This window comes from Bolinopsis microptera, chromosome 7, assembly GCF_026151205.1.
Source record: "Bolinopsis microptera isolate Bmic1 chromosome 7, MBARI_Bmic_1.0, whole genome shotgun sequence".
Lineage (NCBI taxonomy): Eukaryota > Metazoa > Ctenophora > Tentaculata > Lobata > Bolinopsidae > Bolinopsis > Bolinopsis microptera.
The window spans coordinates 5,828,353-5,853,502 of record NC_087078.1 but is presented as its reverse complement, the minus strand read 5'-3'; the positions used below and the strand labels follow the sequence as shown (position 1 = coordinate 5,853,502).

General features: G+C 39.1%; 2 protein-coding genes across 2 annotated transcripts; both read right to left on the bottom strand.

Annotated features, from left to right (window-relative positions):
• Positions 1-1,599: 1,599 nt before the first annotated feature.
• LOC134818635 (anti-sigma-I factor RsgI2-like) lies at positions 1,600-3,554 on the bottom strand. Its single transcript, XM_063828272.1, has 2 exons — positions 3,255-3,554; positions 1,600-1,971 (listed from the first exon to the last, which is right to left on the bottom strand). The coding sequence occupies exons 1-2, from the start codon at positions 3,552-3,554 to the stop codon at positions 1,600-1,602; spliced, it is 672 nt and encodes a 223-aa protein (XP_063684342.1).
• Positions 3,555-16,750: 13,196 nt separating this feature from the next.
• Positions 16,751-18,296, bottom strand: LOC134818515 (androgen-induced gene 1 protein-like). Its single transcript, XM_063828123.1, has 2 exons — positions 18,189-18,296; positions 16,751-17,407 (listed from the first exon to the last, which is right to left on the bottom strand). The coding sequence occupies exons 1-2, from the start codon at positions 18,292-18,294 to the stop codon at positions 16,857-16,859; spliced, it is 657 nt and encodes a 218-aa protein (XP_063684193.1). The 5' UTR covers positions 18,295-18,296; the 3' UTR covers positions 16,751-16,856.
• Positions 18,297-25,150: the final 6,854 nt, after the last annotated feature.

Sequence of the window (25,150 nt, the reverse complement as noted above, 5' to 3'; positions counted from 1 at the left end):
CTACTACTGGCCCTGCAAGGCGGGTACTGGCCCTGTGGTGGGTACTGGCCCTGCAAGGCGGGTACTGGCCCTGCACGGCGGGTACTGGCCCTGTGGTGGGTACTGGCCCTGCAAGGCGGGTACTGGCCCTGCACGGCGCGTACTGGCCCTGTGGTGGGTACTGGCCCTGCAAGGCGGGTACTGGCCCTGCACGGCGGGTACTGGCCCTGCACGGCGGGTACTGGCCCTGTAGTGGGTACTGGCTCTGCGGCGGGTACTGGCCCTGTGGTGGGTACTGGCTCTGCGGCGGGTACTGGCCCTGTGGTGGGTACTGGCTCTGCGGCGGGTACTGGCTCTGCGGCGGGTACTAGCCCTGTGGTGGGTACTAGCCCTGTGGTGGGTACTGGCTCTGCGGCGGGTACTGGCCCTGTGGTGGGTACTAGCCCTGTGGTGGGTACTGGCTCTGCGGCGGGCACTGGCCCTGTGGTGGGTACTAGCCCTGTGGTGGGTACTGGCCCTGCACGGCGGGTACTGGCCCTGTGATGGGTACTGGCTCTGCGGCGGGTACTGGCTCTGCACGGCGGGTACTGGCCCTGTGGTGGGTACTGGCTCTGCGGCGGGTACTGGCCCTGTGGTGGGTACTAGCCCTGTGTAGTAGAGGCTCTTACGGGCAAAAAGACGTGTTTTCTGCTACGAGTTTAGAGACCTAACCGCTAATTGGACACAATAGTATGATGTCTAAGAATCGATAATATGTTAAGAAGTATAAATTTGGCCTTATTAGTCACGTGCTATACCAATGCGCGTTTTAAACTTTGACAGTCTATTACTCTAAGGCAAATAAAGTAATTATATTCATATTTTGTCAGCAATAAGATTACATTGTTTTCTATTTGGTGTGAAAATATGAGCTAGAACGGACATAATCTCGCTGAGTTATAGCTGTTTGAAATTTATGATGAACGCGCGGATGCCAATTGATAACAACTAAATGCTTTTGCGCGTAGTACGCGTCGAAAATTTGGCAAAAACGCTTGCGGAGTGACAATATTCAAACTTCGATAAAGTATATGAAGTGGGTACTTCTCGGAAAGGAAAAATTTAGGCAAACACGATGTGACTATTTTTGGGTTGATTTAATACAACTGCAAAAAATTATTCAAACTTCAAGCAAAAAAGTCAAAATTTTTACCACCTTTTTGGATTTTTACCCCCAAAAAAATAGAGGGATTTTTCAAATTTTTAAACCATCTTGTGCGGCTGTGTTTTAGCTATCTCCATGCAAGTTTTGCCGACATGCCAACAAAATTAACTTGTTGAAAATATCAAAAAACATAGTTTTTTGGCCTATTTTTTGCCCAAAAATCGGTTGTTTGCGATTTTACCCCCAAAAAGTCAGTCCAATCATCTTAAAACCACTTCTAATCGATTCTACGGTCAAAAATACGTCTAGTAAGGTGTATCTGGGGTCCCTAGCGTATCGAGCAGACAATGCCCGTAAGAGCCTCTACTAGCCTCTACTAGCGGGTACTGGCCCTGTGGTGGGTACTGGCTCTGCGGCGGGTACTGGCCCTGTGGTGGGTACTGGCTCTGCGGCGGGTACTGGCCCTGTGGTGGGTACTAGACCTGTGGTGGGTACTGGCCCTGCACGGCGGGTACTGGCCCTGTGGTGGGTACTGGCTTTGCGGCGGGTACTGGCCCTGTGGTGGGTACTGGCTCTGCGGCGGGTACTGGCCCTGTGGTGGGTACTGGCCCTGTGGTGGGTACTGGCTCTGCGGCGGGTACTGGCCCTGTGGTGGGTACTGGCTCTGCGGCGGGTACTGGCCCTGTGGTGGGTACTGGCCCTGTGGTGGGTACTGGCTCTGCGGCGGGTACTGGCCCTGTGGTGGGTACTGGCTCTGCGGCGGGTACTGGCCCTGTGGTGGGTACTGGCCCTGTGGTGGGTACTGGCTCTGCGACGGGTACTGGCCCTGTGGTGGGTACTGGCCCTGTCTACTGGAATACAGCTAAATAAAATACTTAAGCTGTACTTCGGGCCTCAATCTATCTGGACTACTTCTACTACTACTACTACTACTACTACTACTACTATGTCGGAACTAAGTGAAAGTCCGATCTACGCCAGATAACCCCCTCCATATATATCCCTGTCCCGCATCAAGGTTCGCAGTTCCTCTTTAGAGTTTGTCCCAACTTCCTTCAGAAGCATAGACAAGTAACTTTGTCTTGGTCGGCCTTGCTGTGCTCTAGGAATACAGCTAAATGTTCGGAAGTTATTAACCTTGCTTCTTTATCCAGCACTCCTTTTACTTTAACTCTCCATTTTAATTTGTTATTCAACTTGAAGAATGGTTTATACTCAAATACCATTTATCCCGTCTATATTCAAAAAATATTATTTGTTCATCAACCATGATCATTGTTACTGGTGTCCCCAGGTAACCATCATTGTTGGGGGTTTTATTTTGATGTCAATTTGAAAATTACAAATACAATAAATTTTAGTGAATGTTTTTTAATCTCCACCAACCATTATATCTTAATAAAAATGAAATACGTAAACTAATTCTATTATCAGAAAAATGAACAGTTATATAGTTATATAACACTTGAAGATGAAAATAAATTTAAATTTTATTTCAAAAACTAAAATTCCCATAAACACGAACGGTTTCGTTGCTTATGAAATTGCGATAAAAAATGCATGCTTGAATCACATCTCAGTTCAGTTCATTATAATGTGTACTCGGTTAGTAAACTAAAATAAATTAAATTTATATAAAGTCGGTTACATTTGTACTAATGAAGTTAATTGTATGCCTATCAAATCTATAATTTATAACGTACTTAAATATGACTAAATTTGACTGTAAATTTAACCGTTGGACTCAGCATATGATGGCTGAGTTTTAACTTTTACACATCCTAGTCTCCCCCCATAGGGGACGTAATTTGCATCATCCGTCAGGAAAGAATTATCTGCTGGAGAAAAGTTCAAGTGCATGCTTCAGCTTAAGTTAATATAAAGATCAGCTCTTCAAGTTATTAATAATTTCAGGAGAAGGAACTAAAAATAATACACATTTGCATGCTGAGTAGAATTGAGAGTCTTGTACAACATATATAAGGCATGTATAATGTATAATGTATATACATATATGTAATATGCATGTATGTATTATGTTGAGCTGAACTGAGTGTACAAAAGATGTTTTAATCTAAGATATAGCATCTCTGCGGCCGACGAAGCTTTTGCACGCTGGGCAGTGATGTACAGCGTCTTTACAGGCGTCCACTAGGAAGGGGATGAAGAAACAGAAGAATGTGAAGAAGAAAAGAGCCAAACAAATTATCCAGGTAAGCACTCCAGTTTCGTAACGCACTTGCGTCTGAATCTGAGCTTGGCAGTTTCCACAGGTCATGTTTACAGGGTATCTTCCGAAGTATGGCGGCTGAGCAGCTATCACAACAACTGGGGCCTGGGTTCCCTGTGGGTACTGGCCCTGTGGTGGGTACTGTCCCTGATTGTAGGGTGGTGCTACGTGTTGTGCATACGGCGGAGGCGGTGCTGCCATGATTTAGTTTTACTAGAGGGGTGATTAGGGTTAGTTAAAACTAAGATAAAAGGTATTTACATTAGAAATTTGATAATACAAACTTAATGTTCGTATACGTCTTATTAACATCGCGTCTAATAATATTACAAAAAGTAAGGACAGTGTTGTGTGGAATAAGTTCAGAAAATCAAAAACACAAATATTTTCATTCAATGCTGACAGATCGAATAAAACAAGCAGACGGTGAAACGAGCCAGAAGAATGTTTATTTTAGTGATCTCAAGAGACAATTTCAACATTATCACATTGAAAACTATACAGCTCTGATTTTACAAGTAAAAGCTGTATAGTTTTCAATGTGATAATGTTGAAATTGTCTCTTGAGATCGCTAGAATAAACATTCTTCTTTTTGTTTTTAAATGGCTCGCGGTTTTTTCATACCGACTTCAAATGACGCAAACGTAAAGCTTACACTTAAGACGAAAGAGAAATATGTTATAATAGTAAGAAGAAGGAGCTGTAAGAACAGATGTAAACACTTAAACTTAGCTTAACTCACTTAGTGTATGACTATAACTCCATGATCTCATGCGATAAATAGTGGAGCTGTAATATGCGACCCCATATTTCATATTGAGGCTGAGTGTACAATTCAATCATAGAACGGAGGCTTAGGGGAGGATGATGGGTGCAGGCCGCAGAGGGGGGGGGGGGGTCATAATACCTAACATATGTGTACTGAATTTAGAAATACTAAAAAAGATCAGAAGATCGAAAAAAAGTTCACAGTCTTCCAGTTCCAATACTCTAATTAATATAGACACAGAGGTATTGCGCAATTTACATACTATAGTACTATAAATGAGAGAATAAGTTATCGAACCTGTGCACAACGTACTAACGTAATAATGCACGATGCTTCTGATTTGTGTTCAAGTGACTACAATAAAATATCAGCAGTAGAATTCTCTTAACACCACAAGTTAATAGTCATTTCTATAGTTGGCATAATCGTTGTCTGTGATGCGACTGGTGGGTCTGTTCCTAAATATAACCTTGCAGCAACGAGTAAATTTTTCATAATTGGGAAATACGCACTCAATGAACTTTTAAAATTGAAAGGTGCTGAACTTGTAAAAGCAATCTCCGAACGTTTAGCTGATAAAGTAACAAGAAATGCGGCCGCTTTCATTTTGTGGATGACCGCTCAATTTCCCGATCCGTGATGGCGAATTTATTATATTCCATTCAACCTGGGGACCCCAGGCTTTATTGTTAATAAACATGCAGATTATATGTCATATGGCGGAGTGACAGTGGCCGACACTCGGTCACAAACACGTCATCAAAAATCTTAACACTACACTCAGCATTCAGCAACAACAGACAAAATTACAGAACTGCAGTGCACCTCATCACGTGGGACATTGTGGTTTAAACAAACAACTCCACACCAATCGCAAATCAAGCATGCAGCGCTTATTCTATGTGCGGCGACGGAGAAGAAACTGTCTCACACTTTCTAGGACAGTGTCTGGCTATTGCCCAAATAAGAGGTCAATATTTCCAGGACTATTACCTCTCCGTCAATGAAATATTCGACAACCAAACACATCTCCACTATTGTCAACTTCCCAAACCGCACCAAACGCTTAATATAAGGGGACATACACCAAAAGCTTTTATGCCCTGGCCCTGCTGTTAACTTCATATTAAGAAAGTATACATCAAAACAATAAGATTTGATACATTAAAAATTATTTTTGAGGACCCGCACTTTCGAAAAAATATATATTTTCTTTTTCGAAAATTTTGGAAATTTTGAGAAGTCTGTCACTGTAATACCGATATTTCGGTCATTTTAAAAGTCTTTTGGCTGATTTTTTTACTTAAGATTACTTACAATCGGTACAAGAAACCCCTGAAAGGATTATATAATTGAACCATAAATGACGAAGTTATAAACCAAACAAGGTCGAGAGAAGCAAAATTGAAATGTTTGTAAAAATCAAAGTTGTATATTTTACCATTCACCCAGGTCATAAGATATCGCTTCAAAAATTCTTGTGAGTGTAGCTGATAATCATATCCAACTTTTTGGAACAGGATTTCTCTCAATTTTTAGTTTTAAGGTATGATTTGTGGCCTCAAACGACTAAGTAAAATTCATCGTAAAAAGGGCCAAACATGGCAGATATAAGGCTTAAAATGCCTATAACTGACAAAGTATCAATTTTTTTGAAATAATTTTTACAGAATCGTAATCAGCTTGAGAAAACGAATCTTTTAGTACCAAATTTATAATAGTTAAAGACACAAAATTTGTAAAAAAATGTGTACAATTTGTACAAAATTTATACAAGGGGGGGACCCTTGTGTTCGAGCTAGAAAATTATTTAAGACAATTTGTCTTCTAAAATCACCTATTTGGTACTAAAAGATTCGTCTTCTCAAGCTGATTACGATTCTGTAAAAATTATTTCAAAAAAACTGATACTTTGTCAGTTATAGGCATTTTAAGCCTTAAATCTGCCATGTTTGGCCCTTTTTACGATGAATTTTACTTAGTCGTTTGAGGCCACATTTCATACCTTAAAACTCAAAATTGAGAGAAATACTGTTCCAAAAAAGTTGGATATGATTATTAGCTACACTCACAAGAATTTTTGAAGCGATATCTTATGACCTGGGTGAATGGTAAAATATACAACTTTGATTTTTACAAAAATTTCAATTTTGCTTCTCTCGACCTTGTTTGGTTTATAACTTCGTCATTTATGGTTCAATTATATAATCCTTTCAGGGGTTTCTTGTACGGATTGTAAGTAATCTTAAGTAAAAAAATCAGCCAAAAGACTTTTAAAATGACCGAAATATCGGTATTACAGTGACAGACTTCTCAAAATTTCCAAAATTTTCGAAAAAGAAAATATTTATTTTTTCGAAAGTGCGGGTCCTCAAAAATAAATTTTAATGTATCAAATCTTATTGTTTTGATGTATACTTTCTTAATATGAAGTTAACCGCAGGGCCAGGGCATAAAAGCTTTTGGTGTATGTCCCCTTAATTGTGCCAGAGGAGCTGGACCAGACTGGTGTGACATAGCGACTACTCACAAATCGTCTTAGTTCACCTTTCTATTCCACACCCAGTTGCCACTTAAGCATTCATACACGACATGACATCTTACAACACTTACCATCATCCTACATTACACATTAACTGATTCCCCCGGCATCCTCCCATAGGACTGCCTTACCCCAGAGGTGTGAGGTAGGCAAAGCATCCACATGCTATCCTCTCATGGGCCACCCAGGCCAAGCCTCTCTTAAAAAGAACAAACAAAAACGCAGGCGCGCACGATCACGGTCGCAAGCTACCATACGCGACGGGATTCCGTTCAGGCCCTTCACACTTTGTTCCTGTCTAGTTCTAATGTACCGTCACAATAGTGACTTTAATATACAAAAAAACCTCGTTCGCTAACCCTTGTCCTTGCCTTTTTAATTTTGTGCCTTCGGCATAGCTATAGGAGTCATGGATCGGGGAAAAATTGCTTATTGTTCTATTGACTATCTTGATAAGCACAACTTATTGTAATGTTCACAAATCATTTAATAAATTAGGAAAATTTAAATGCCGAGTTGTTTCCGAACTAAAAAAATTAACTGAATTCAACGAAATTTTAACGAAATTTTATTACCTTACAAGACATTTTTGTGGCGGACCAATGTGCGACGACCGAAATTTTGGCGGTCCGAAAATATGGCGAAATTGAACAAAAACCGTCACATTTCGGACGTCACAGAAAATAAGGGTATTTTTCATCATTTTGTTTTCTGACACAAAGGAAATTCAAAATTTTCTAAAAATCGGTAAAATCATGTTGAAACAAAATGAAACTTATAAATCGATTTCTTCATCTTCCTCTAAGGGGTCCGGCTCGAATCTTTCAGTTTCACTTATTGAGTTTGGTCTTAAATTGTTTATCTTGACTTAGTCTATAAGACGTTTATGTTAGCACATAAATGTAATTTATTGTAAATTTAAAACGTATAACTTGACATTAAATTCATCATGGAATATTGTGTTTATTTGTCCCACCATCATATCACTAACTTTTCAAGAACAAAATGAATCGATGAAGCCACAATTATTGGAATAAGCTAAAAATAATGCGACGGATTCTATTACGACGACCGAAATTTTGGCGGTCCGAAAATATGGCGAAATTTCGGGAAAACCGTCGCATTTCGTACGTTATAAAAATGTCTTGTAAGGTAAGCTGCCCAACTATAATGACATGATTGGAATTGTTAGTGATATTTATATAGGCAGAGTAGGCAGAGTACGTAGAGTATGCAGGTTACTATATGGTTACTACTACTAGATGATAAATGTACCTCTTATCCAGATTAGGCCTAATAAAGAAGTTTTGGATTATTGAGAAGCTGCGAATTTATATGTTACTCTATAAGTGTAGATGTACTCTAAATGTACTCCAAATGTACTTTAAATGTACTTTAAATGTAGATGTTAGAAAGCTTGTTAGCCGCAAGATATTTAATAAGCGACAAACATTTTAAGAAACTTGTGGTTGGGGTCGCATGGGAGGGGGGGGGGGGGGTTCGTATGGGACTGGGAGGGTTACTAATACTGCATAGTCTCTGTGCTCTGCGCAATAGAAACAACAAGTATCTAATTTGAACATGACGACTAAATGTATTAACGTTAGCGGTTTGATATTTAGTTTGCAATGCCGGCAACGTAACAGTAAAAAGAAACTCTTTATGCACAATATTCAGGAAGCTTGGGTACACAGTAAATATTCAAAATGTATAATAATGTGATACTGATAAAAGTCAATACTAAACTAAATCTATATCTGATGTGGATTCTCATGGGGAGGTGAGGTAGTAGGTACATTTGTTTACTTTAATAAGTTAATAGTAAGTATCCGCTCAGCAGAGGAAAGAGGTGATGCACATTTTGTATTATGTACCTAACGCTTGTAACGCTTGTAACGCTTGTAATCCACATCTATTATAGGCTTAATGTAAGTATTTTATAAGTTACAATCCTACATTTTCAGACGAAGTACCTAAAGTAGAGCCGGATATAAGTGCATGTACCAGTTTTAGGGAAGCGGAGATATAAACCCATTATTGGAAATATTTGCTCTAATTCTTCCAAAATATAAAGTAATGACTCGGTGCCGGTAGCGTGGTAGCGGCCGGATAGCGCGGTAGCGGGGGGGGGGGGGGGGTAGCGGGGGTAGCGGGGTATAGCGGGGTAACGGGGTAGCGGGGTTATTATCTCCAGACACTCTCCCACCTGGTCACTAATGGGACAGTTACATTTTATTTATTGTAACCTCGCCAGGATTTTTCAGAGACAGCCAACTAAACTGGACGACGAAGATTAATTAGGCGATCATTTCGTTTAAGAGCTTGTACAGACAATAACTACTACTACAGTAAAGGGTAAAAACGAAATTAATCAAATCTATTGACGAAATTACAAACATCTAACTGAAACTCAAACTGAAACTCGTGCTCGTCCAAATTGGAATATATATTCTAGTTGACAATACTACATTTGTGCAAAAGAGAGAGGGGATCGGGGAGTCTACAAGAGCCTGAATCTGGCTTACACAATTATCAAGCCAATAAATAGGACAGTACAATGATAATACCGCACAGGTGTTATACATATAGTTATCTCATAGAAAGTGAAAGCACATCGCGAATACAATATTGCAACATAACTAAGTTATAAAATTGGTTTAATGAAAAATGGAAAACTACCGAATCCTTTTCGCTAAAATTTTAACAAGATACGAATTAGGAACTCAACTTGACACAGATTCCGCGTAGAGATGACCGAGATTCTGCCACTACAGCCGCATAAAAATGCTAAAAGTACAGACCGAAGAAATGAGCTCTAGAGCTGATAGCGACGATTCGGACCGTTGTCGTTTGACAGGCTTTAAAGTTTAGCTAGACGAATTTCAAACAATATACACATACAATATAACAATTACCCTATATAAAAATTCAATATAAATGCAATAGAGAACTACATAAAATTTATAAACACCCTTTAAGTAAGCCAGTTTAAAGAACTGGCTCCAAATTTATATCTAATTCTTCTATTTTTACTGCACTACTACTTTTTAACCCTCTCTCTCCTCTAAGAGCTATGACTGTTGTTCTCAAAAGGTCAAATCTTACTCTCTTCCTAATAAATGTCATTGCCTCACTATATCGTTGGCCTGATTTCCTAGAAAGTTTTTCCGCTAATTTCTTGAAGAACTTATTAGCTTCCCTTCCCATACCCCCAGTGGTTGATAGGACTATCGGTGTAAACGTCCCATGTTCCACTTCTACAATCGCTTCTACAATGATCCTTTTATTGTATAAATTCTTTTTCTGTCTCTCGTGGCTATTGTACATAGTGGTTGGAGATCCTAGAGCCTTATTGGAAGGAGCTTGAGCATGAAATACTCTTACATCTAAAAATGCCCTTTCCAATGGGTTCCATACACTCCTAGCACTAACATCTAATCTAGCTCCATCTGCTTTGTTGGCCCCTGCAGGAAGTTCTCTCCCGTTGACAGGAATGAGGAGAGGTTCAGTGGTAACATCTTTACAGCCAGCAGTTTCTAAAAGCTCTGCTATCACATCCCTCAATGAGTTGTGGCGAAGAGATACATATCCACCCCTTTTGCATATTAATGAGTGGTTAATTGAGTTTCCCAAAGTTGTACCTTAGGGCTAGGGCATCATTGAATTCTTGCTTGTTGAGACAGAATCCGAATGATTTGAGCGGGAGTGACGAAAGCCAGGAACTTGCCCCTTTCTCTGATGTAAGATCTAATTGCAATTTCTGGGATTCATTCAGGTCATTTGTAACCTCTTCTTTTCTCTCCTTGAAAAACTCTTCCCTTGATTTTCGGATTTCAGTCTTGATCTCTTCTAGTTTTTCCTGATCATCAAAAAAATCTTGGTGCTGGTTGTATATTGCTTCTGTAAGATCTAATGTTACTTTGCAGGAATACTCGTACTCTAGATCAGACATCAAACTGAGATCGTATATACCAAGACCCCCTTCTTTGACTGGTAATGCAAAGAGTTTTCTACTGGTTTGGTCGGTTCCAAACGACCTGTCCAATATTGCTGGTATAAAGGATTCTTGAATTTTGTATTCTAGTCTCCTGAGGTGTTGACTGATACCAGGTGTTGTTCGACATACATAATTCCATCTTTTAGATAGCCCATAGTTGAACGCAGAATAAGCTGCCTGAGGTTCCTTCTTGGCAATATCTGCCAGATCTTCGATATCGTTAATCCATTCATCAACTTTACTATCTAAAAACGTTTTTGTCCCCTCCTCAGTTCCAATGAATGATCCAAGATATCTGTGTCCAACCTCTGATATTTGTAAATCTGGAAACATTTTTTCTGCTTTTTCTTTACAGTGTGGTTTAACAATGAGCCATGTTTTGGCTGGCTTGGGATAATAGCCAAACAGTGGCCCGGTTTCATTAAGTTTTTCCCATCATCTCAGAACCTCTTCTAGTTTTCCCCCTCCATGAGCTGCATCGTCTGCATACCATACCTGTTTCACTTTGCTTGCATCAGAAGTTGATTGTGCAACAGTTTGAACTAGAGGCATAAGGGAGCAAGAGTATTTTCCCATTGCACAATTATCTCCCTGGGTTACCCCTTCTTCACTTAGCAGTTCCTTGTCTGAGTTGGAGATAAAGAGTCTTGCTGGATTCCTGTATGTGTTTATGAGGTAAGTAGCAATCTCTGGGCAGATAAATTGTATGTTGTGTAGGGCTGCGGTTCGGTTAAGTCTGTTGAATGCATTATCTGCATCTACTAAGATAATTGCTTCAGTTTCATCATCATTGAATATTCTCCTTAGGCCATGAACAGCAGCCTCTACTCCACCTGATAGCCCAGCGCATACTTGGATGGGAGCCGTTGCTCCAACCATATCAGATTGAAGAACTCTTGATATTGCTTTGCCAATAATGCTTCTTAGCACCTCCCCTATCCCCACAGGTCTCACTCCAGGTTTCTTATCAAGGGGTATTAATCGGCAAGCTGTGTAAGCTTCCAAATGCTCTGGGATAACATGTTTGGTGCACAGTTTCCTGGCCATAGCTGCAATGTTCTCTGCCAACTGTTTTGATTTTGAGGAGAACTGTTTAGCTAGACTGATTCTCAGACCCTTGCCAAGGAAAAGTCTTTGCGTGGTGGAGTCGTCTGTCAGCCGTCACAAAATGAATCATGTATAGAAAGTTGTTGTAAACTGGTCTTAGTAAACTAACTGGTATAACCATAGTTGGTTCGTGCGTTACTTTTACAGGAAAAGTGACTTTAGTTCGTGAAGATTTTATCGTGCGTTTAAGTACAGTGCGGCAAAGTGCGTTACGTGCGTCTGCCTTTACATTACGAGGTTTTTTTTGGAAAAAATTAAAAACTTTTTATGACTGCAAACGCAGGAGCTCGCCAGACAGTGCGATACAAAGAGACCGTCAAAGAGAAGTGATCAGCTGAACACGATCCATTGCGCGGCGTAGTTTTAGACTTTAGTTCACACACGTGCAGTAGTATTCTGGCAAGCCCACGCAGCGCAATGATTACAGATTAGTTAGTAGGTAGTGCGCCATCGACAGTGAGCCGCGCGTGCCGACTGTAGGATGGTTTTTTAGCGCTAATTTCGGCCAGCACAATTTTCTTCAAACAAATAAATATTGAGTATCCTTCCCGACCTCCAATTGCAACAAAAATTGGTAAGCTTACTCATAGATTTACAAGGAAAGTGTCCGAAAAATGTAAAGCATATCCAATTAACAGACATTATGTTACAGCTAAAAGCAGCGTATTTTGCCCCATTTTGATCACTATATCAACTCCGATATCCACCAAATTTTTCGGACAGTTGTAAAAGCCCTATTGGAAGGTCGTCGCCAATTTTCAGAATGATCTCATTTAAGGAACTGAAGATAAATCCGAATAATTTGACCATTGTTAATGATCTGGCCCGGCGCGCGCTACTTCGAAGAAACTTAGACGAGTAACATCCGTCAACGAATAATACGACAAAAATGGTCAAATTTGGACGAATTTGGTCAAATTACGCGACTTTTACAGCTACTTTTGCTCCAAAAGCCGCGCACCATCAAATATGGCACTTAGGCGAAATTCGCTAATCTTTCCAAGAAGGTATGCAGTATGCCAAATTTGGTATTGTGAAAATTCTCACGGTCTCTAGAAAACACTGGTACAAAAATTTTTTAAATCCGAGCAAGTTTATTTTTATCGTGCACCTCCTATAGTTAGAAACAGATTTAAAAGTGCGTTTTTTATTGTTCGTGCGTTAAGTGCGTTCGGATTTAAAAGTGCGTTTAGTGCGCACGAACCAACTTTGGGTATATGGCGAGATAGTGGGCGTTCCTAACTATGACAGTCTACACATTACCGAGCGAACAATGACAATACTCACAAATGGGCTATGCCTATTGGACTATCAAATAGTATAGAAAGGTCCTAAAAGACTCATAAGCAACATAGTAATACTAATAGTATTTGTCACAAAATGCAAAATGACTCACTTTGTGTCCAGAAACACGTAAAAAATGGAAAATGATTTACTTAATTGGGCATCTCTCTTAAAGTTAATGGGCCAGGCCAGTACTAGTAGTAGTAGCATATTTCAAAAAAAAATTTTCAAAAGTATTTCAATTCCATTTCGAACTTTTTGTCCAGAATATGACAACTATGAAAACTTTATTGTGCCGTAAATTAACGACGGAAAGGTTATCCTTGGTCTGCCGGAGGCACAGAAAACTTTACTAGAATATGATGTTTTCAAGGGTCACTTGGCGGAAAAAGTCAACGAAATTATGGCACTCAACAACATAGTTCATGAGCTAGTCCCCGCCAACATGACAAACTTGTTCCAGCCTCTAGATATTACGACAGCTACGGTAAATCGTGTTGCCAAGGACATTGTCCGACGTTGTTATAGTTCATATTACTGAGGGGAGGTAATGAAACAGTGCTAGGAAAGCTCCACGTGATGTTAAGTTTAACCTAAAGTTGTCTAAGATAAACCACTTCACGCCAAATGGCTTGTAAAAGTTAACACTGAAATGCAGGACCGGGGTAGTTTGATTAAAAAAAAAGGGTTCCATAAAGCTAGAAATCACTGATGCTTGTTTAAGCATGGACTATTTCATGCACGAAAACCCATTTGATGAAGATGATATGTGATATTAGACACTGATCATGTACACATATTCTAACATTTTTACTGCTTAATGACTGCTTTTCTTACTTACTGTTTAAAAATGGATTTAAAAATCATTTGCTGAAATTTAAAAAACGTCAAAAAATTGAAAAAAATTCGGATTTTTGATGGTTTTGAATGCCTTCGAGCGTTCATATTAATGTCCGTTCATAATTATGTCCGTTCATGTAATGTCCGTCCAAATAAGGTCCCGGGTCCGATAAAATACTCAAAAGCACTCAGTTAATTTAGCTAGGAATGATTAGTAAATAACTTAAACTAATGTATGATTTGTGAAAACTCCAACAATTTTTCATTGGCGCCAAAATGTGAAGATTAAAATTTAACTTCAAACTTTTAATACATTCATGCCATGAAATTATGATATGTACCAAGAAATAGAATACCGGACCTAAAATAATTCGGCACTGGATTCGGACCAGATTGTCGTTTGACCACTGACCCCACTTTATAATTATAACTATAATTGACTTCGCTGCCTCGCTGGATATTGGTCTGTAATCCCTGTATTGAGATCTGTTGACCGCAGTTTGATTTAGCTCATTTCCTATAATACCTCAGTGGTTTGGTTCCCACTTCAGGATGACCCCATGTTCTGTTTTTCAGTCGGCTGCATAGATTTTCCCATCGTATGATAATGCGTGTCATTCCCTCGATTTTTCATCAAGTGGTCATATAAATGGTTATATATATATATACTGCACTGGCTAGCCCTTTTGTTATTACAGCTGCCTCGAGATCTTATCTAGGGCACTAATACTATAGAAAATTAGAACTGTAATTCTAGAAATAGAACCTCGAATTAAGATTACTTGGCAGAGCCAGAAGACTTTGGCTGCCAGACAGTTGCACCCAATCTATATCTAGCAACCATGGGAAGATGACGAATCAAAACCAATTAAAAAACTGCTTGATCAGATACGACAGTTGCGCCCAATTGGTATTGAAATCCCCCAATTATAATGAAAGTAATCTTTATTCAATCAAAAATCGTACGATCATAACGATATAAGCAAAGCTAAGCTACGAAGAATGGTACAGATAGGACGGGATCGTTCATTATTGTCTTTACCCTAGCACAAATCGAGTTATCGAGGATATTGATAATATATGCAATGAAATAGTGAATAAATGCATTCTTTAGGGCGGACTGTAATATAGTATTCGTCCGAACTTTATTTTTAGATTTTGCACGAACAGTTTATGGTGTATTAAAGATGATTTACCTTATCGGACCTTATTTGAACGGACATTATGTGATATATTGCTAACTTAACACTTTGGTATTTTGAGAACAGTTTCCTAGATAGTACGTATAAAAGTAGATACTATATTGTAAAGAAGTTAAATAATACATTTAGACTTATAGATGATATTACTACCCTTAACTCTGATGGTTACTTAGAGGAATATTTTAAGTTAATATATCCAGACTCTCTTACTCTTAATAAGGAAAATGAAGTAGATAGTGCCGCCAATGTATTAGATCTTGATATTTCGATAAATAGCGAGGGGAAGTTTTCTTGTAGAGTTTATGATAAAAGGGATAAGTTTGGTTTTAAAGTGGTCAAGTTTCAACCTTTGATGAGTAATCAAGCTAGTAGTGTATTATATGGCACGTACTGTTCACAGGTTGTGAGATATTCTAGGATCTGTAATAACGTTGTTGCTTTTTTTGATAAGGTTTTTAAGTTTACTGATGATTTAATTGAGTTGGGTTTTAGACGGGACCGTCTTAGTAAAATATACTTATCAGTGGTAAAGAGGCATGGGCTAAAGAATAAGTTTGGTATTGGGTGTGGAAATATATTAATGCCATAGCTTGACCTATAGCATCCTTTTCTAATGTTGCGAAATATTTGTCGCACGTATTGAATTTAGTTTTATAATTACTTTGCAGCGGCGCAAATCGCAAATCGGAGTTTTAGAATTACGCGGGAAATTACGTGGGAGTAATTGTAGTTTGGGTCAGTTCGTTTTATGACGTGTCGACTACGTTTACTTAGTATACTTTATCCCTACCGTTTTATTACATTTTTACTTTATCTACCTATCACTATACAGTATACATATTTAATCTTAAATTATCATTTTAGTGGAACTATGTAAAAGGGGATCGTTGCTAGCGTTAAAACTGTTTTAACCCTGCCATAGTCAGTTGAATCACTTGAAAGTCTGATAGCATATGTTCCGTTTGATTTGACCAAACTAATGCCTTTCATTGCTTTATAAATATGTTGAACGGACATTAAAATGGGATGATAATTATTCACTCTACACTCGACTGTCACGTGACTTTTTTAACCAGTTCTCTAGCTGGTCCTGAACGACTATTCGAAACCCTAACCCTCTTATCTGATCCCAACCCTAACCCTAACCCAATCCTTAACAAAAGCATATGCTGAAACCCTAACCCTAACGAGAAATTAGACTAACTTCCTTTTAGAACAATCTCGAAGATCGACTGTAGAGTGATTTAGTACGCTCGATGAATGAAGGTAGGTCGGCCATATCCCTCGCTCGGAAGATATCCCGGTTTTCGAATTCTATATAATCGAGATGGTTGGTATGGTAGAATGTATATCGTCGTTGACATGAACCACCGAAGGTAGCCTTTGCCAAGTGTGGGGCTAGAGATAAAGCTCAAGCTGTACTATTCAGGCATTCTAGTATCTTCTTTTCCATAATGTGTTTCTAAACCCTAAACAGCTGAGTCCCGGCGCACTGGGCAGTTCCTGCTGAAGACCCAGATATGTGAGACAATTTCTGAATGATCATTTTCACAAAAACTTGAAGCGCTTTCAGTAGAACGGAAAATAAATTGTCTTCTTTATTGACATGATTGTGTCACAGATAAAAGAGTACTAACTATCATTATCAAACAGTCCAGAATAGTAAAAGTACAAAAAAAGTAAACTAAATCTCGAAATAACGCAACTCAAAAACAAGTAATTTATAATAAAGTTAAATAAACACCTAAACTCTCTCCAAAGTTAATCCAACTTGGAAATAGAAAAAGGCGGGTCATGTAACAGCTCACTAAAAACAAGACCCACCCTATAAAATGCCAGGTACACTAAAATACTAACACCAGAAAACAGGGCCTTACCCGCCCAGCTCATGAGTCCCAGCACAGGATAAGCCCACACTCCCCCCGCTGCATGGACCCATAACACCACTGCTAGATATGTAGCACAGAACAGTCCTGCTATAAAATGTCCCTCTAAGTGTCCGGGTTTGTTGTGGTGTACTATAGCCGCCTCAAGGAAGGTCCAGAGAACCACAGCGCTGTGTTTCTGATGGTTAAAGAAAGGTGTTACCACCTTGTCCAGGTGGGCTGGGAACACCAGGTCTCTGTCGTAGATGTAGAGACCCCAGAACATGAGACTCACAAACACGCTGAGAGGCAGGATGACGATGTGGAAGGCTTGGTCCCGGACAGGCTCCCACTTGTCCAGTAGGTTGGAGTTGACAAGGAGCCCACAACACGTGTAGTAGGCTATCTGTAACATGGCGTTCCAGTGAGTTAGAAACTTCCACCTTCCTGAAGAGGTGAAACAAGTGTTAAATAACAATAAAACAGGCTCATTTTAATCATGTTAATATTTTAATAGTATGTTGAATGTTCTGTTAGCATTAATTCAGAGGTACCGTGTCTTGAAACCTAAAACTAACTGAACAAAGCTAAAGTTGTAGCTTGTCAGTTATGTTAGGCACACTTCTCAGCTCAAACTGGTCCCATAACATGGCCCTGTTGTCTCACAGTGAGCGTGTGAAAAGTAATATACTAATCGTTGTCATAGCAACTCTGCAACTACTGTGCTGGCTTATTTGTTATCATGACAACTGTGCTGGCTTATTTGTTTTCATGACAGCTGTGCTCAGTGCTGGCTTATTTGTTACCAAATAATCCAGCACTTGACAGTCTTTGGAACTTCACAGGTTTCCATGGACTTGGACCCCGGCCATTAGTCACGTGTCACAATAGTAGTCACGTGTCACAATAGTAGTCACGTGTCACAATAGTAGTCAAGTGTCACACTTCTGTCTGATCATGTTATTATGTGGTCATGTTTGGGGTACAAAATGTGTTAGTGACAGGTGTCGTGTGACATAATGGGTGTGCCAACAAAATATCTTACTATCAAAAAGTGAACATATGAAGTGAAGTTGGTCAGTTCAACATTGTAAAACATAAGACTTGCCGAAAAACATGAGCTAAACAAAAATCGCAGAGTCTTTAAAAATATGAGCGTTTCCTGTTTTAGGGTTGTTAACAAAGTGAGGCTATACTTTTAAAAACACACAATAAAGTAGTTACTGACCAGCAAAAGTCCTGTCCTCATCGCTGACCATTGGAAACTGGAACCGGTACCATACCACAAACACATGGTACAAAAACATGGAGTTGTAAAACCATTTCTCACGCATCTTTACCTAGCGGGGAAAATATGTAAAATAACAATAATACTAATGTCATACAACATGTCATCACTTACATTTCACAATTGGTGGAAACCCAACCCTTCTACCCATGCATAATTTGTTGTACGAAAACTTTTACGAAATAAGTAATAACCACGGCAACCACCCCCACGTTTTGGTGCATGTGCAATGTATTCGAACAATGCACATTGTGCATTGTTCGAATACATTGCACACATGATCTTTTGTCTTTTCGCGAGGAGATTTCACAAAACAGAATCAAACACAATTACAAAACGAAGTTTATAGGTACCAAACCATCGAATATTTCTCGGATAATTTGCAGTTTTACTGGACCAAATTTCTTAAATACCCAATATCTTCATTGAAGATGGCCCGATATTGGTGAATATCCCGGAAGAGTAATGCGATATGAGCAGGAATGAGTAGCACAGATAACAGATTTGGAGATAATCAAAATCCCAGTCGGTATTCAGTATGCATGGTGTAACCATAGTTATCAGGTACCATGGTATGTTACCATGGTTATGCGGTGCAGAGTGGGTGTCAACACTGCGTCCTATAACACTGTATAACAACACTACATATAACTCTATAACACTACCCATCAGTATTATGAACTATTACATCTGACACTCTATTAAGCTATTAGGTTCACAAAAACCAATAAATAAGTATTATCTTTTTAAAAACTAGATCAAGATGACGTAAATTGAGCAGGGTGATACTTAAAAACACATGACTACAATGTGCTGTGTAACACTAATCACTTAATCAGCACTCACCAAAGTAACACAGAGCAAAAGAGATATAAATTATTTACTAAAAAATGAAATATGAAAATCAGATGGCGGACATTAATGGTATCCCTGGTAATATTTCATACTAAACACACAACTCCTAACAAAAAGCTTTATTCGCGTATCTAACATTGCTCTTAAAATGGTCACGTTAAGGGCAGAGCTCACGAAACCACCCTGAAAGTGACGACGGTGCTTGCTTGTGCCAAGATTCGGCTCTGAGGATCAAAGGGCGACAGTTAGTAGTACGTTAGGATGACGTGACCATATTATAGACGGTAATGTAATAATGCTTGCATAGTCATGGACAGTATCGTCACAATATGTCGAGCTCTCTTGCTAGATTGCTACTTTGTTTTGGCGCCCTCGATAGATTATCGAACGAACGCTGGTCGTTTTTTTTCTTCGAACGAACGCTGGCCGCTGGGAAGGGTAGCATTCTGCATAAGGATTGGATTTTTGTCAAAAAGGCGTGAAGTTTGCAAAACAACGTTCCCTATACTCCACAAGTAAAGAATCTGCTTTGAGGGAAGTTGCAGACCATTGAAAAGGCCCCTCTTAGATTTTAGAGATTTTCCTTACAATTTGCAGGCTCCGTATTTTCATTAATATTATTATCCGTACTAACTTGCATTACTTTATAAACCCCTCCGGGATAGAATAAGATTCTGATAATCCCGGCTCCCGCTAAATAGATTCTGATAATCCCGGCTCCCGCTGTTAGTTTTTTCCCGCTGAATAAATAACCCCGGCACAGCTTTTATAATCCCGCCCCGCTAATTTGGCTCAACAAGATTTGTTTTGTTTTGACATTCGATGAGAATTTCAACCGCGTACTGTCACGTGTTTTGATGACGTGTATCACGTGACTAACTACTACGACGCGCATTGGTAAAAAATGTCACGTGACCTATGGCTTAACGTAAGAACTATAAATACACTCGATCTACGTATCGGTCTAATTGCAGGCGCTGGCAAAACTCCAGCACACTGCTTACATTACTTAAACTCTTACATTAATTGGACCAGTTCCAAAACTTGTCTCGACGGTTACATTTGATTTTGTCCGGTTCGGTTAATTTTGTCGTGTTTGATATAAGCCATGTATTATAGTCGTCTACTTTGATAAACTTCATGACACGATATCATTATTAGCTTTTATCGCTTGCCAGGCTTAACTCGACGCCCCTTATCGATATTCATATTCATTCAACGTTCTGACTGAGGAATAATGTTTAGATATAACGCCAATTTCAAAAGTCATAGTACCTTAGTTGTATTTATTTGGTAGTCCCCAATTCCATTTCATATTTTCCATAATGATCTCATATAGCTATATTTAAGAGTAAAATGTCAAATTTGTTGGTCCTAGCACTAACCCGGAGGGGTTTATAACACATAACACCGGCACGCTTAAGTTATATTAAAATAACCCCTCGTGCTAAAGCACGTCGGGGTTATTCTCATAATAATCCCTCGTGCTTCGCACTCGAAATTATTATAAACTTTTCCCGCGCGTCGCGGGAAAAATTGAAATATAATCCCTGCGCATGCCGGGGTTATGTGTGTTATAATATAGATTAATATTAAGTTTATATATGTAGCGATTATAGTAATGATGTTCGAGGAAAATTCTTTGCCTCCAATGTTAAAAGTTGTGTTGTGATATGATTCCCCCTCTGATGTGTGTACTGATAAAGACTACTATCATCTTATAATGTGTGGATTACGTTTAGATAAGGTGTAGAGTATGTTAAATATTAAACTGACCTGTTCATTTTGTTGACTGACGGTAAATGATGTAAATGATGGTTCACAGGTGATGTGGAAGAAAGTGTAGGAGTAAAAGTGATAGAAATAACAAGACTACAAACAAAATGAGAAGCAACAAATTCACGGAGAAGATAAAATTAATGGAGTTTGTGAACCATGTAGCGTCAAACATACCCTTAATTATTGGACCACTGTTTGTGAAATGATAAAGTTAATGCGCCGGAAAGGAGATAATTAAAGCTGGAATGCAAGTGAATATCACTACAAAGGCTCGGATCTTCAATTATCAATAGACAATACGAAGCCAAATGAGCGCCAATTTAATACAAATCGTTGAGTTAAGTGGCGTTGTAACTCAAACAATGGCAAAAACTCACGGATAAGCAAGGGATTATAGAACACATTATTTTTATTGCTGCTCACAATGATTATTAAAGCAGGAAAATTGCTGTTTTACAAATTCGCAATAACTTGTAATTTAATAAAAACTGTTCGAATTAAAATGAATCGCATACGGTTCAACTGATGCGACTCAAGTTGACCGACTCAAGTTGACCTACTCAGATGAGTACAATTTCATGATTCTAAAGTTTATCAAAAAGATGAAAACGATCGCAGCTTCAGTTACTCAAACGTATGACAGAGCTCTAATATTCTGGTGCCATGTGGGTGCCATGTGGGTGCCATGTGGTAGAGTCAAAGAATTCTGCCGGAATCTGGTAATCTGACAAAATCAGAATCAAATGCCAGGTTCGAGAGATTCCTGAGGTATACAAATACCCACCCTAATCAACCCAAACTAGTCACTGTCGGGGCTTTCAAAAGATACTAAAAGTGAGCAAGAATCTGCAAGACTGTGGAGCTGTTAGTGTTTGTCACGATCTTACAAAAGCAGAACTAGCTGCCACGTTTAAAGGTTTTCCGAGACTTTCTTCTATACAAGTACCCGAATCAGCACAAACTACAAATATTCGCCTTTTTCAGCCGAATTAACATTTAACTATCGCCTGTCACATCTCCAGGATCCTTTCAAACGAGGTAGAATTGAGCAGGATTCTACAAGAATATAAAGCTGTTTCTCAAGCTGTTTGGAGGTTACAAAAGCAAAACTTACTACCAAGTTCGCAGGTGAATCACTTTGCACTCGGGCTGACCTGGGCCTATCTGATTCTGAGCAAGACTAAAAATAAAGTGATTATCTGTATATTTAATATCAGTATAATTATAGTAAGCAAATCTGTAAAGTTAAAATATACAGCAAACTCACGACCTCACCTACCCACAACACTTTTACTAGTGGGATTAATGATGGTCGCTAGCTTTATTGCGATATTTTAGGGGGGGGGGGGGGGGGGGGTTTACCGGGTTCCTGTAATGGTGACAACTACAATTGTCTTTGATCTGTGAAAAGTAAGTAAGCGTTCACGGTTAAAGTGAGCTGTTGTAATGTGGTGCACTCGTGTGGGAGTTGGGACAGAATGTTTCGTTAATTTAAGGGGGAACTGGTCAACCAATGAAAATGTCAAATATTTAGTGTACAGCGAACCGTCAAAGCGAACAAAGGGACGATATGTCAGCTACTTGCTATTTAATACTTTAATAATCAATAAACAACAATTTAATCGCTAATTACTTGTCTTAAAACAGCAGTGAGAAGGGACGAATACTAATAGGACTAAGAGTAAACTGTGGACAGTACTGGTCCCTGCACATTCTAACAGTCCCCGGCCCAGAGCATGGTGCTACATATCTCTTACTGCTGACCAGCGCGTACGTTAGTTAATTGTTGAGTTAAAATCACAGAATTGCAGTGTCTGGCGTTAGCTGCCAATTGTGTTGCACATATGTGTGCGTGCGGATACCAGCTCCTGGCGCATGGCGCATGACAACGCTCACACATGACTCAGTTCACCATGACAACGCTCACACATGACTCTACAGCCTGTTAACAGATGTAGTTTCAGCAAAACAGTAGTCTGGTAGTCACCCAGTCTCAGCTGCCTTGTAAGTTTAATTAAGTTAGGAGAAATAAACGGTGGAAAATAGCTCCAAATTAATGGGTCCTTGAGGGACGAGAGAAATCAGCTGCAATAGCAAAATAGCACATAAATTATGAGTTAAAACGAGTGCGGAGTAAAGAGCAGGACACAAAAATAAATAAGGGACTGACATAAAGTCAGGAGTTGTAGTCAATAACCTCGTAACCATGGTTACAGATAGTTCACGAGCGGTGTTGTAGTGGTTTTCGGGAGAGAACCAAGAGGCGGGTTAATAACAAGGGGTCAAGTTAAACAGAGGGAAAACTGTTTTAAATTAACATTTATAAAACTTTTCACCACTTTGTCAGATATGCTGGCTACAAAGAACAACATGCAGCCAGTACACAGAATTACTGGCCGCTGGTTAACTACTGACACTGTAAAACTGTCATATCTGTTTATTTATTAATCTATAAGACAGTGAGACTAGAGACTAGGTGTTTAAGACTTGAGATGGACTTTTAAAACTTATTGTATTCCAGGTGTCGTACTACCACGTAGTGTCGTACTACCAGTACCATGTACAGCTGACTATAACTCTATAAGAATATAATAATTCAGTTAAAGATAATAAACTTAACGCATAAAAACACTGTTACGTTTACTTAATTAAAAACTTTATTATTTAATAATCTGTTAAAGAATGCGTTAAGCTATATTCACTCTAAACTCCCTTACAAAATTCCAGGCTTGCAACGGTTCAGAAGAATATGGTCTGCACGCACAGCCGGTATGATTATTAACTATAAGTAATAGCAGCTATAACTAATAACTATAAGAATATATTAATTTGCTTCAGTTAACGCGATGATTAACTTAATAAACTTACGCTTAACGCGCGTTAAAACACAATTATTTAATGAGCTGATAGTGATATGTTAAGTTGTATCCACTTTAGTCTTTAAAGTTAAACTTCCTTGGATTGTAATTCCAGGCAACAGTTCAGATGACAATGATCTGTATACAACTTTGAATTGAACTCAACTTTATGGATCTCAGTAACAACTAACAGTATGCCTCAGGGTCAGTAAGTGCTAGAGATCTAGCACTGTGAATGTGATGGAACTGTCAGAACAGCAATATCTTGCACTCGCACGGTTTCACACGGTCTTTTTCTATCAGACCTTTACAAATATTTTATTGAGTTACAAATGCGTCAGAATTTGAAATTCTGACGCAAAATCATTTCAACTGTTCAACAACCGAACACGACAAGTTCACCCAATCCTCTGTAGATCAGATTATCGGGTTGGCTTGAGTTGGCTTGAGGGCGAATCTCGTATAAGATCGTACCTCGATCACTATATCACTTATATTATAAGAAAGAGGAAAGATGGACAAAGTATAAAATCATGGCTGTCATAGTACCTAATAAGCTAATACCTATTCACTGTAGCAAAGTGCTTTTGTCACGATACCAGACAGCAGCTGAGCACTGAAAATAACGAGACTCAATGTCAGACTGACATATAATAAGATAATGTAAGTGAGACAAACTGATAATACCACGTGATGCCCATATAAGGAGCTAGCTGCTCAAGCTGCTGACTAACTGAAACACGTGATGCCCATATAAAGAACTAACTGCACAACCAACACCAGACATTCTGACTTTGTAGCTCTAAATATAAATATGTGTCACATGAATGTAAATAAGTGATTGTAGTTAATCTATACAGGAACTACGACTCACTACCATACACTTTACTAGTGGATTACATGTTGTGACGCTGCTTATCATATTTAGGGGGGGGGAGGGGGTTACCGGGTTCCTGTATGGTGACAACTCAATTGTCTTTGATCTGTGAAAGTATAAGCGTTCACGTTAAGTGACGTATGTACGTGGTGCTCGTGTGCGAGTGGACAAAGTTCGTTATTTAAGGGAACTGGTCAACCAATGAAATGCAATTTGTGTCGCGAACCGTCAAGCGAAAGGGACGATATGTCAGCACTTGCTATTATCTTTATAATCAATAAACAACAATTATCGTAATTCTGTCTGAAACTGCAGTGGAAGGGACGAATACTAATACTAAGAGTAAACTGCGGACAGTAGGTCTGACTAACAGTCCGGCAGAGCATGGTGCTATATCTTTATGCTGAGCGTCGTAGTTAATATGTTAGTTAAAATCACGAATTGAGTGCTGGAATAGCTGGCATTGTGTGCACATGTGAGTCGGTACATCCTAGCCATGGCGATAAACGCTCACATGATCATCACCATGAAAC

Excerpts from the sequence above, each read along its gene's own strand:
- LOC134818635 (XM_063828272.1), bottom strand. The coding sequence starts at position 3,554 with ATGGCAGCACCGCCTCCGCCGTATGCACAACACGTAGCACCACCCTAC. Across the intron at positions 1,972-3,254 it reads TGGACGCCTGTAAAGACGCT|ACAGGGCCAGTACCCACCAC; the intron begins GTACATCACTGC and ends GTATTCCAGTAG.
- LOC134818515 (XM_063828123.1), bottom strand. The coding sequence starts at position 18,294 with ATGCGTGAGAAATGGTTTTACAACTCCATGTTTTTGTACCATGTGTTT. Across the intron at positions 17,408-18,188 it reads TGAGGACAGGACTTTTGCTG|GAAGGTGGAAGTTTCTAACT; the intron begins GTCAGTAACTAC and ends TCACCTCTTCAG.